Source organism: Sardina pilchardus, chromosome 6 (genome assembly GCF_963854185.1).
Source record: "Sardina pilchardus chromosome 6, fSarPil1.1, whole genome shotgun sequence".
NCBI lineage: Eukaryota > Metazoa > Chordata > Actinopteri > Clupeiformes > Clupeidae > Sardina > Sardina pilchardus.
The window spans coordinates 2,051,963-2,064,462 of NC_084999.1; the positions used below are offsets into that span (position 1 = coordinate 2,051,963).

Below are 12,500 nucleotides of genomic sequence, written 5' to 3' on the forward strand. Positions count from 1 at the left end.
CTCTGAACTCTGACCCTAAGGTTGATCTCTGACCCTATGGTTCACCCCTGACCTTTGTGACCTTTGAGACTCTTAGCTTTAGCGGTGGCTAAAGTGCCCCCCCCCCCCCCCTCAGGTCGCCGACGGAAACAACAGGCTTGATTTTTGTCTGTTGTCATAGCAACGTGTCGTCAAGTCACATCGCCATGGCACCCCAGATGCCTTCAGGTGTGTTAGAATACGTGACGGGCAGCAAGAACTCCAGACCAGCCGACGGAACTCAAGAGTGACCAGCGCTGGAGGGAGTGTGTGTGTGTGTGTGTGTGTGTGTGTGAGCAGCGCTGGAGTGTGTGTGTGTGTGTGTGTGTGTGTGTGTGTGTGTGAGCAGCGCTGGAGGGAGTGTGTGTGTGTGTGTGTGTGTGTGAGCAGCGCTGGAGGGAGTGTGTGTGTGTGTGTGTGTGAGCAGCGCTGGAGTGTGTGTGTGTGTGGAGAGAGAGCAGTGCTGGAGGGAGTGTGTGTGTGTGTGTGAGCAGCGCTGGAGTGTGTGTGTGTGTGGAGAGAGAGCAGTGCTGGAGGGAGTGTGTGTGTGAGCTACTCGGTGCCCCCTGCAGTCTGAGACTGGAACTGGAACTAAACACCTTAACAACCTTAAACAACTCACACACACCACAGAGTGGACCCTGGTGACCCATGGTGTACTCATATTTCTGTGTGTGTGTGTGTGTGTGTGTGTGTGTGTGTATGTGTGTGTAAGCTCCTGGATACAGCTCACATGGTTGCAGATGATTGGGATATTTTATGACCAAGGTTCGGGGTTTGGGTGATGGGGTGGCAAGGTATTATTGAGGCTGTAGTGTGTGTGTGTGTGTGTGTGTGTGTATATAGTGGTTTCGGCTACTGTTTCAGGTGAAGACATAGAGTCTGCATACACACACACACACACACGCAAACACTGAATGAACACACAGAGTATTAGTCACAGGCACATACTGTCACATTCACACACACACACACACACACACACACACACACTCGTAAAAAAGAACAAAAACAGGACTGGAACCTGGTCTCCCAGGCAACATGAGCCTCCTCTGGTGATCAAGACATTCCAGAGCCCCCCCCCCCCCACACACACACACACACACACACAGACACAGACACAGGTGTGCCAACCAGGAGGTGTGTGTCCTTGCAGAGAGCACTCCTGAAAGTGTGTGTGTGTGTGTGTGTGTGTGTCTATTTGTGTGTGGGTGCCTCTCTGTTTCCTTGTGAGTCACCATGATGGAATGACCCCATAGAGTGTGTGTGTGTGTGTGTGTGTGTGTGTGTGTCTGCTGGCATGCCGTCTACCTGGGCAGGTACGGCCCCAGACCAGACTCTCCACACGCTCACATGATGTCACGTAACGTCACCGTGTTCCGTGTGTGTGTGTGTGTGTGTGTGTGTGTGTGTGTGTGTGTGTGTGTGTGCCTCAAGTGTTCAGTGTCTTATCTATTAAACATGCAGGCTAGTGGCGGCCAGGACAGGTCATTTAACACCACTGTCCTCTCCTCCCTCCCCCTCTCTCTCTCTCCTTCTCTCTCTCTCCTTCTGTCTCTCTCTCTCTCTCTCTCTCTCTCTCCTCTCTCTCTCTCTCTCTCTCTCTCTCTCTCTCTCTCTCTCTCCTTCTGTCTCTCTCGTCCTCAGGATGAACTGAGTAGCCACTTGCTCTCTCTAGACGCTTTAGTGTGTGTCAGATCTCAGTCTGAATGGACAGCCAGCTATCGATCGTATGTGTGTGTGTGTGTGTGTGTGTGTGTGTGTGTGTGTGTGTGTGTGTGTGTGTGTATGTGTGTGTGTCAGTCAGAATTATCCACTGATGGGCATTGACTGACAGTGTGTGTGTTTATTGGGTATAGAGTTTGTCAGTCAGAATTATCTAGTGCGTTATATGAGAGTCACAGAACCCTTTATTTCTGAATCCTTTAATCAGATAGGCCTACAGGGTTGTGTGTGTGTGTGTGTGTGTGTGTGTGTGTGTGTGTGTGTGTGTGTGTGTGTGTGTGGCTGCAGATTGAACCAAAGCGTGCTCCTCACATACATGCAATGACAAATGGCCTTCCAGTATGTCAGCGTTTTGTTATTTGGTGTGTGTGTGTGTGTGTGTGTGTTGCCTTCATGGCTGGAACATATTGATTTTCCTGCCTACACTCTCAGTGCTATGAGTTTTTGATAGATGCGTGTGTGTGTGCATGCATGTGTGTGTGTGTGTTACTAAGGTAACAACCAGTAAAGACAGCATTTCCCCCAGGGCAGGGATGTAGCCATGTAGCCTTCTATGCACTTTGCTCTTAGCACCCCCCCCCCCCCCCCCCCAACACCAAAAGAATATAGGTTTGGGGGTGTTGATCAATAGCCATATGACCCCCACCCCCAATCCGGAGGTCGCCAAAGTTGCTTGCACATTGCCCCAACACACACCAACACACACCAACACACTCCAACACACACCAACACACGGCAACACACTCCAACACACTCCAACACATACCAACACACTCCAACACACTAACACACCAACACACGCCAACAAACTAACACACTCCAACACATCAACAGTCAGGCGAGTGTGCAGGGCAACAGATCTGTTTCTGTGTTTGTTGGAAGGAGTTGTTAGCCTGGCTATCACCATGCTAAGCTCAATCTTTTAAGATTGAACAATAGTATGGGGAGGCTGCGTTTTGTTTCTACTGCACAAGAGGCGTGATCAATGGGCATCATTCAAATGACTCCGTACGCTTGGATAGTCCTTCAACCAATCAGACCAACGATCCGGTTGGATAAGCTAGTTTCTGATTGGAGCCAAAGGTTCTGGCAGGGAACAGAGGAGATAGATGTGCAGGTTTCCAGCCTGAGCTGCCGAGTGAAATCCAAATTCGCCGGAAGTTCAGGCAGGGTTCACCCAGACTAAGGAGTTGTTGGACTGTTCTAGAGTCAGTCTTGTTTCATTTTGACTGTTCTAGAGTGTGTCTAACTGTTCTAGAGTCAGTCTTGTTTCATTTTGACTGTTCTAGAGTGCCTCTGACTGTTCTAGAGTCAGTCATTTCCATTATTGCCTGGGCCTTGTGGAGCTGAATGTTAATAACCAGAATGTTGGTGTTTGTTGGCGGTTGACAACTTTAAACTGTAGAAATAATCAGAACGTTGGCGTTTGCTGGTGTTTGTTGGGCAACTTTAGAATGTTGGGATTAGTTGGGGTGGTGTGCAAACTCCAGAGAGAGAAGGGAATGTGTGTGTGTGTGTGTGTGTGTGTGTGGGGGGGTTATGGGGGGGGGACCCACAGCCATATGAGGGGCTCTCTCTGCACAACGGCCCAATCTCACACACCAGCAACGGCCGTCTGCTATGAGAGGCTCACACAGCACTGTGACCAAACAGCCTGTAAAGCCGTGTGTGTGTGTGTGTGTGTGTGTGTGTGTGTGTGTGTGTGTGTGTGTATGAGGGGGGGGGGAGCAGTTATTGGTCTATCGGTCATGAATAGTCCTAGCCAAAGCTTGTGTGTGTGTGTGTGTGTGTGTGTGTGAGAGAGAGAAAAATCTTACTAGTGTTGCCAGTGAGGATGGCATATGGGAGCTGGAATAGGTAGCTCTCTCTCTCTCTCTCTCTCTCTCTCTCTCTCTGTGTGTGTGTGTGTGCCACCCTGTCAGTAGCTGTTACTGGGCCTTTCAGTAAGCTGTCAGAGAAGCAGCCTCTACACTCACACACACACACACACACACACACAGCCTCTTTTCTCTACGTGTGGATACACAAACACATGGCCTCTAGTCGTTCCGTGTGCACACACACACACAGGGGTCTCATTTTAAACTGGGTAGTTTAGACAAGTATTAGCATGAAGAGGACTCTGAGGGAATGTGTGTGTGTGTGTGTGTGTGTGTGTCTGTGAATGAGTGTGAACACATTTGTATTTCTGTACGTGTGTGTGCACGTGTGTGTACGTGCATTAGAGATGTTTGACTGATTGAGGCGAGGAGAATGACTAGAAACAGTATAAATGTATCATTTGAACCATAAACTATAAATATTGTATAGATTTTTTTTCTCATTAATGTCCATTAATTTGTGTAACCTTGTATATGTAAACGCAAACCACCTTTCCTTTTGAGAGGAGTTCAAATGTTTGGTACCTGCTTGTACATAGTGTCTCCATGGCAACTGTTCAAATGTATGTCACCCCTGACCTTTGCCCCCTGACCTGCTCGCCGGCCCTTTCATAAGCTCCTCCTCCTCCTTAACGGCTCCCAAGGCTCCGGCTGGGTTTGGACTCGAGGGTCGGGGCGGTTCTGAGCGGTTCCGGGCGGTTCTGTTCTGTTCTGTTCTGTTCTGTTCTGACTGTGCTAAAGGATCGTCTGTCTGTCGCTGCGCCTTTGTTACCCTGTAAGAAAATAAAGCACTTCTGTAAACTGCCCAAGCACGACTCTCTTGTGTCTCTTGTATACACACACAACTACACACAACATACACACAGCTACACAATATACACACAACTACACACAACATACACACAGCTACACAATATACACACAACTACGCAACACCATACACACAACATACACAACACCATACACACAATTATACTGCATACACACAACACCATACACACAACTACATAAAATACACACAACACCATACACACAACTACATAAAATACACACAACACCATACACACAACTACACAACATACACACAACACCATACACACAACTACACAACATACACACACCACCATACACACAACTACATAAAATACACACAACACCATACACACAATTACACAACATACACACATCACCATACACACAACTACACAACATACACACATCACCATATACACAAATACACAATACACACACAACAACATACACACAAATACACAACATACACACAACTACTCAATATACACACAACACCATACACACAACTACACAACACCATACACACAACTACATAAAATACACACACCATACACACAAATACACAATACACACACAACAACATACAAACAAATACACAACATACACACTAAAACATATAGGCACGTAACACACACATGCACTTTAATGTTTATTGTTATGTATGTGTATGTGTAAATTTGCATGTAGTCTGTATAAGCTTTTGATTTTAACTGTGGCGTTCATGGTACCGCCCCCCCCCCCCCCCCACACACACACACACGTCCTATAGTGGTTCAGTCCAAGCACTAATTGGTTAATGGCCTAGCCTATTTAAGGCAGGGTTCTTTCACACCAGGGGGAGACACATATGGGAGACAGGAGGTGCCTCTCATGCAGCGTTTATACGTCCTCCCTCGCTCCTCGGGCCTCGATCCTCACTGATCTACATAAAGAATGATGGGGGGGAAACAATGGGATAGTCTATCCAGTGTTGGGAACGCCCCTCGAGGATCGAGCATCGAGGATCAAGGAGGCATGTTGAGAAGCACCCAGGGAAGCCACAGAAGAGCTGGAGGTCCAGGATTAAGGGAAGTCTTGACTTTATTTGAAGTTTACAAAGTTCAAAAAAGTTGCTGTGAGGCAAGGGGAAAAGTTGGTCCAGAGTTAAGCAAGGTCGCCTTGTTGGACCTGTTGCCTAGTTAGTTGCCTAGTTAGTTGCCTAGAAAAGTGTTGTCTGGAGTGTATGAAGAACACTGTATCATGTCTGGACCCTGATTGTGGTTCCCTGATCTGCCTGTCAATGGAATAAATGGATATTTTGTACTGAATTGCTGTCTCCTGCCATCTCCTTCCCTCATCATCCAGTGTTGCGCCTCCCACGACGTGGGGTGGCCGCCTCGGTCCCTCACAACCCCATACACAACTACACAACAAACACACAGCTACACAACATACACACACCACCATATACACAAGTACACAACAAACACACAGCTACACAATATACACAACACCATACACACAATAGCACAACATACACACACCACCATATACACAACTACACAACAAACACACAGCTACACAATATACACACAACTACGCAACACCATACACACAACATACACAACACCATACACACAATTATACTGCATACACACAACACCATACACACAACTACATAAAATACACACAACACCATACACACAACTACATAAAATACACACAACACCATACACACAACTACACAACATACACACAACACCATACACACAACTACACAACATACACACACCACCATACACACAACTACATAAAATACACACAACACCATACACACAATTACACAACATACACACATCACCATACACACAACTACACAACATACACACATCACCATATACACAAATACACAATACACACACAACAACATACACACAAATACACAACATACACACAACTACTCAATATACACACAACACCATACACACAACTACACAACACCATACACACAACTACATAAAATACACACACCATACACACAAATACACAATACACACACAACAACATACAAACAAATACACAACATACACACTAAAACATATAGGCACGTAACACACACATGCACTTTAATGTTTATTGTTATGTATGTGTATGTGTAAATTTGCATGTAGTCTGTATAAGCTTTTGATTTTAACTGTGGCGTTCATGGTACCGCCCACAGCTACACAATACACACAACACCATACACACAACTACACAACACACACACAACACCATATACACAAGTACACAACAAACACACAGCTACACAATATACACACCACCATATACACAACTACACAACAAACACACAGCTACACAATATACACACCACCATATACACAACTACACAACAAACACACAGCTACACAATATACACAACACCATACACACAATAACACAACATACACACAACATACACAACACCATACACTAGGGATGCACCGATCCAACTTTTTCAGTCTCGATACACACAACTACACAACATACGTACACACAAATACACACCATACACACAACACCATACACACTACTACACAATATACACACAACACCATACACACAACTACACACCATACACACAACACCACGATATACACACAACACCATACACACAACTACATAACATACACACAGTGCCCTCCAAAAGTATTGGAACACACGCTAAAGTTGACAATAAAAAATCATCTTTTGGAAATTGATCTTAATGCCTTAAAGGAATATTCCGCCATTTTGGAAATTAGCTCATTTTCCACCTCCCCTCGAGCAAAACAATTTATATTTACCTTTTTCCTGTTCATCCAGCCATTCTGTGAGTCTGGCGATACAACTTTTAGCTTCAGCCTGGCATAGATCATTGAATCGGATTAACCAGTAGCATCTCGCCTGCTAGCTTCATGTTTAAAAGTGACTAAGATTTCTGGTAGTTTTCCCATTTAAAACGTGTCTCCTCTCAAGTTAGAAACTGCAATAAGACCAACTGAAAATGAAACCTGCCGTTTTTCTAGGCTGATTTGATATGGAACTACACTCTCATCTGGCGTAATAATCAAGGCAAGTTGCAAACGTACCAGCAGTTTGCGTGGTTGAGGTCACCCGCAACAGTGTAGGCTGCCACGGGAGGCCCAGGGCTGGGTTACTGAGAGGGCCAGCAGCCCAGGGCTGGGTTAGTGAGAGGGCCAGAAGCCCAGGGATGCCCAGGGATGGGTTACTGAGAGACGCTGCAGCCTCACTACTGGGTTCTCCACCCCTGATATCTGGATTAACATCACAGGCCACACAATGCATGATAATGAGGGAGCTGAGACCTACTGCTGAGGGCAGCTGAGACCTACTGGTGAGGCGTACTGCTGAGGGCAGCTGAGACCTACTGGTGAGGCGTACTGGTGAGGGGAGCTGAGACCTACTGGTGAGGGCAGCTGAGACCTACTGCTGAGGCGTACTGGTGAGGGGAGCTGAGGCGTACTGGTGAGGGGAGTTGAGGCGTACTGGTGAGGGGAGTTGAGGCGTACTGGTGAGGGGAGTTGAGGCGTACTGGTGAGGGCTTCAGGCTTGTAATCGAAGGGTGGCTTCATGAGCTTCACGGGCGTCAAAATAAAGTTGAGCCTCAGTTAACTTTATGGTAATTAGCTATGACACGGTTCGGCGTCAACCAATTAGAATGTCAAACTCGCAGGATTGCTGCTTGTGGTTGGTTCGAATGTTTCACGTCTTGGCTTTGAAGCTTTCAGCGCTGAACTGAGTTGAGCGTCGGGCTATGAGCTTCACCAGCGATTTTGACTCTTTTGACGGTTTCGGGACTCTTTCATCCCCTCTGCTGTCTCCCTCCTCAACTCCAAGAGAAGGAGGTAGCTTATTGCACAGCGCACTTTAGTTCAAATAGCACTTTGGCCAGCTTGGTCTAGGCACAGCACAGCCTGTTTTTTTTATTTATTTATTTATTTATTTTTTTCCTCTTATGCATCTTATCATCATGTTGTCTTTGGCTGTCATCTGTGATCTGTCCCTTGTCATCTGTGATTTGTCCCTATGTGAGTGGTTTATGTTGTATGTTGTGTTGTGCTCTTCACTCCTGCAAATGAATTGCCCCATTGGGGGACAAAATAAAGTTGAAGTTGAAGTTGAAGTTGATGGAACCAGCATTCTGTGTTCTCCTTATGGAACCAGCGTTCTGTGTTCTCCTTATGGAACCAGTGTTCTGTGTGCTCCTTATGGAACCAGCGTTCTGTGTTCTCCTTATGGAACCAGCGTTCTGTGTTCTCCTTATGGAACCAGCAGTCTGTGTGCTCCTTATGGAACCAGCGTTCTGTGTTCTCCTTATGGAACCAGTGTTCTGTGTTCTCCTTATGGAACCAGTGTTCTGTGTGCTCCTTTAGTAAAATCATACAGCACTGAGGCCACCTGGTGGCCATATTGGTGATTACAACCTGTTGGCTATGTGTGTGTAACCTGCACGCCAGGGTAATGGCCTATACTTATGCAGGGACAGTCTAGTCTAATATCTAGGTTCAGTACAGATTGGTGTAGGTTTTTTCTAAACCAGATTCTAGCACTCACCCCAAAAGACAACACACACACACGATAAGTTTATAATAAAAAAACATATAATTTATTTTCACAGTTCAATGTCATTCAATTCAGTGTAAGATATCTCAATATCAGTATTAAAAGTATTAGGTTGTGTATAATTTGCTAATATGTTCTGTTCTAATATTCTATTTATTATCATTTTATATCCATATACTATTTTATATGTATTCTATTTATTTCTATATATGTGTTCTATTTATATTCTATTTAATATCCAATCTTATCATATAATATAGTTTAAACTAAATGAAACCCAAACAAAATAAAATATGAGGGCACTCAAAAATAATAATAAACAAAATACATGAAAATGGGGAAAGATTCAATCCAACTTGTGCGAGGTGTGATGTCCAGATCCTACCACACACACAAGGGTAATGTCCAGATCCTATCACACACACAAGGGTGATGTCCAGATCCTACCACACACACAAGGGTAATGGGAAGGTGACCTACTGGATGTGCCAGTACAGGCAGTCCAGCAGAAAGGGCAAGTTGATGGAGATGGTGATGATGAAACCAAATCCAAGACGATGGGGGAAAATCCAGACGAGAAATCCAAGTTCCAAGGGTGAAGCAATGGGGTTGGATCGGGTACAACAAAAACCAGTCTGCACAAAACTGTAATTTCTATCTCCGTCTTAACAATAACACATATGCTAAATATAACTCAATTGGGTAGATACCAAGGCACACATTCTAGTAGAAAGAGATCAGACATAGAGCTTCTTATTATTATTAACCTGTTGACTGTTTTCTATTGTTGTTTTTTAGATTGTCTCGTACGCCCTCTAGTTTACATTGCGCAACAATGTAACTATATGGGTTCCAATGTCCCCTTCTAAACCGCATCAGTCTCTACATGCATCTACACACGGCCTGACCTGGCGGCGCTGTGTGTGTGTGTGTGTGTGTGTGTGAGTCCCTCACGTAGAGGAATGAGAAGACAGCACGAGGCTGTTGGCTGTGTGTGTGTGTGTGTGTGTGTGTGTGTGTGTAGTCCCTCAGGTAGAGGAATGAGAAGACAGCACGAGGCTCTTCAGATGTCCAAGTGACGTCTTTATTGGCATCACAAAGAAGAATCACCAGGATCATGTACATCTCTCACTCTCACACACTCACAAACATCACTCTTTCCTCCACATGCCTGTTTAAAACACACACACACACACACACACACACACACACTCGCATACATCGCTCTTTCCTCCACATGCCTGTTTAAAACACGCACGCACACACACACACACACACACACACACACACACACACACACTCGCATACATCGCTCTTTCCTCCACATGCCTGTTTAAAACACACACACACACACCTAATATTCCCTCAACGATCAAACACAAACACACATACACCTGTCTTTCCTCAACACACAAACCTGTTCAACACACACACACACACACACACACACACACACACACACACACACACACACACACACACACACACACAGACTCGGAGCAAAACGAAGAGCTGGACCAGAGTGGACGTGGGTGTGGCCCACAGAGTGTTTCAGATGAACACAGCACCACTGATGTGTCATCAACAACATCAACGCATCAGTGATGACGTCATCAAGCGTCCTATACGCATCAGGGATGAGGGAGGGTGGGTGTGTGTGTGTGTGTGTGTGTGTGTGTGTGTGTGTGTGTGTGTGTGTGTGTGTGTGTGTGTGTGTGTATGTGTGTGTGTGTATGTTTGTGTGTGTGTGTGTGTGTGTGTGTGTGTGTGTGTGTGTATGTGTGTGTGTGTATGTTTGTGTGTGTGTGTGTGTGTGTGTATGTTTGTGTGTGTGTGTGTGAGAGAGAGATTGAGTGAGTGTGTGTGTGTGTGTGTGTGTGTGTGTGTGTGTGTGTGTGTGTGTGAGAGAGATTGAGTGAGTGTGTGTGTGTGTGTGTGTGTGTGTGTGTGTGTGTGTGTGTGTGAGAGATTGAGTGTGTGTGTGTGTGTGTGTGTGTGTGTGTGTGTGTGTGTGTGAGAGATTGAGTGAGTGTGTGTGTGTGTGTGTGTGTGTGTGTGTGTGTGTGTGTGAGAGAGATTGAGTGAGTGTGTGTGTGTGTGTGTGTGTGTGTGAGAGAGAGAGATTGATTGTGTGTGTGTGTGTGTGTGTGTGTGTGAGTGTGTGTGTGATTAAAAGTTCATTAGTTAAATCGCTTCCTCTGGAGACTCAGGTGGGGGCGGGGCTTAAGGCACCAGGACTCCGCCTCTCCTCTCCGCATCAGTTAGCAGAGAAGCCCTTAGTGGACAGGAACCTGTCAATCATGTCAAAGGACCTCTGGGGTTGGTCGTAGGGAAGTATGTGCCCGCCCCCACGCACGATCACCTAAGAGATGGGGACAAGAGGCTGGTGAGTGCTCACCACACACACACACCACACACACACCACATTTTCAGGCTAACATTCTTAAATAGAATAGGGTAGGCTACATTAGGCTTAATAACACATTATTAAATAGAATAGGGTAGGCTACATTAGGTTTGTATTTTGCAAGTAAGTTGATCTAAACCGTTTTTAACCTGCAGCCTACTAGTAGATTAGTTTGTTTGACTAACAATGTTGTGAAAACAGTGTTCACATCTCTTAGCGTTGTCTGAATCCACTCCACCTTTCAGCACCATCTACAGTGCAGTGCCTGCAGAAGGTCATCATACCCCTTTGAAAGTTTCTTTTTTTTGTCTTACAGCCTGAAATCAAAACCCATTTCTAAAAAATCTTGTTCCAGTTTTATTTACAAATGTAGCTGTACAACATTATTGGAAAATAACCAAAATCGGCCATATTGTCAAACTAAAAGGTGCATTGTGGTACCCGTAGATCATTATCAATCTTCACCAAACTTCATATTTATTGTTTATTCATCAAATGGCACAATATTATCCACCATAAAGGAGTTCAAATGGCACAATATTATCCACCATAGAGGAGTTCAAATGGCACAATATTATCCACCATAGAGGAGTTTTGGAGAAAGAGGGGCACTTGATGCGCCCCATCTCCCACCTGTGACCCCTGTGACCCCTGTGACCCCTGTGACCCCTGTGCCTTTCCAGCGGACATGTCAGACGCACCTGCGCGCGCTTGCACACTTCCACTTTAGAATGGCGTGAATGACTGAAGGATGAGAACCGTGAACACAAGTTTCAAAATAAAAGCGTGTTTGTTGATTTTCTGAATAGACGCATATTTCCCCCTTGGGATCTGCAATATCATGGCCTCTACCGAAATTAATTGACGTTACGGTATCCAAAATAAGACCTTGTGAATTAAATGAATTGATGTTACTCACACACACACACACACACACACACACACACACACACCTACACACACACACACACACACACACACACACACACGGCTCTCACCTGGAAGAACTCCCCGACCTGCCGCACGTATCCGGCCACCTCAGGGTCGCCAGGCTGCAGTCGCCACGGGAACCG

General features: G+C 45.5%; 1 protein-coding gene across 1 annotated transcript in view; it reads right to left on the reverse strand.

Annotated features, from left to right (window-relative positions):
* Window positions 1–10,082: 10,082 nt before the first annotated feature.
* cpvl (carboxypeptidase vitellogenic like) overlaps window positions 10,083–12,500 on the reverse strand; it is a 20,177-nt gene continuing 17,759 nt past the window's right edge. The window contains exons 12-13 of the mRNA XM_062538057.1: window positions 12,426–12,500; window positions 10,083–11,382 (exon numbers count right to left, since the gene is read on the reverse strand). The exon at window positions 12,426–12,500 is cut by the window's right edge and continues 108 nt beyond it. Of these exons, the coding sequence (XP_062394041.1) occupies window positions 11,278–11,382; window positions 12,426–12,500 (180 nt within the window). The 3' untranslated portion in view covers window positions 10,083–11,277. The remainder of the gene's footprint in view (window positions 11,383–12,425) is intronic.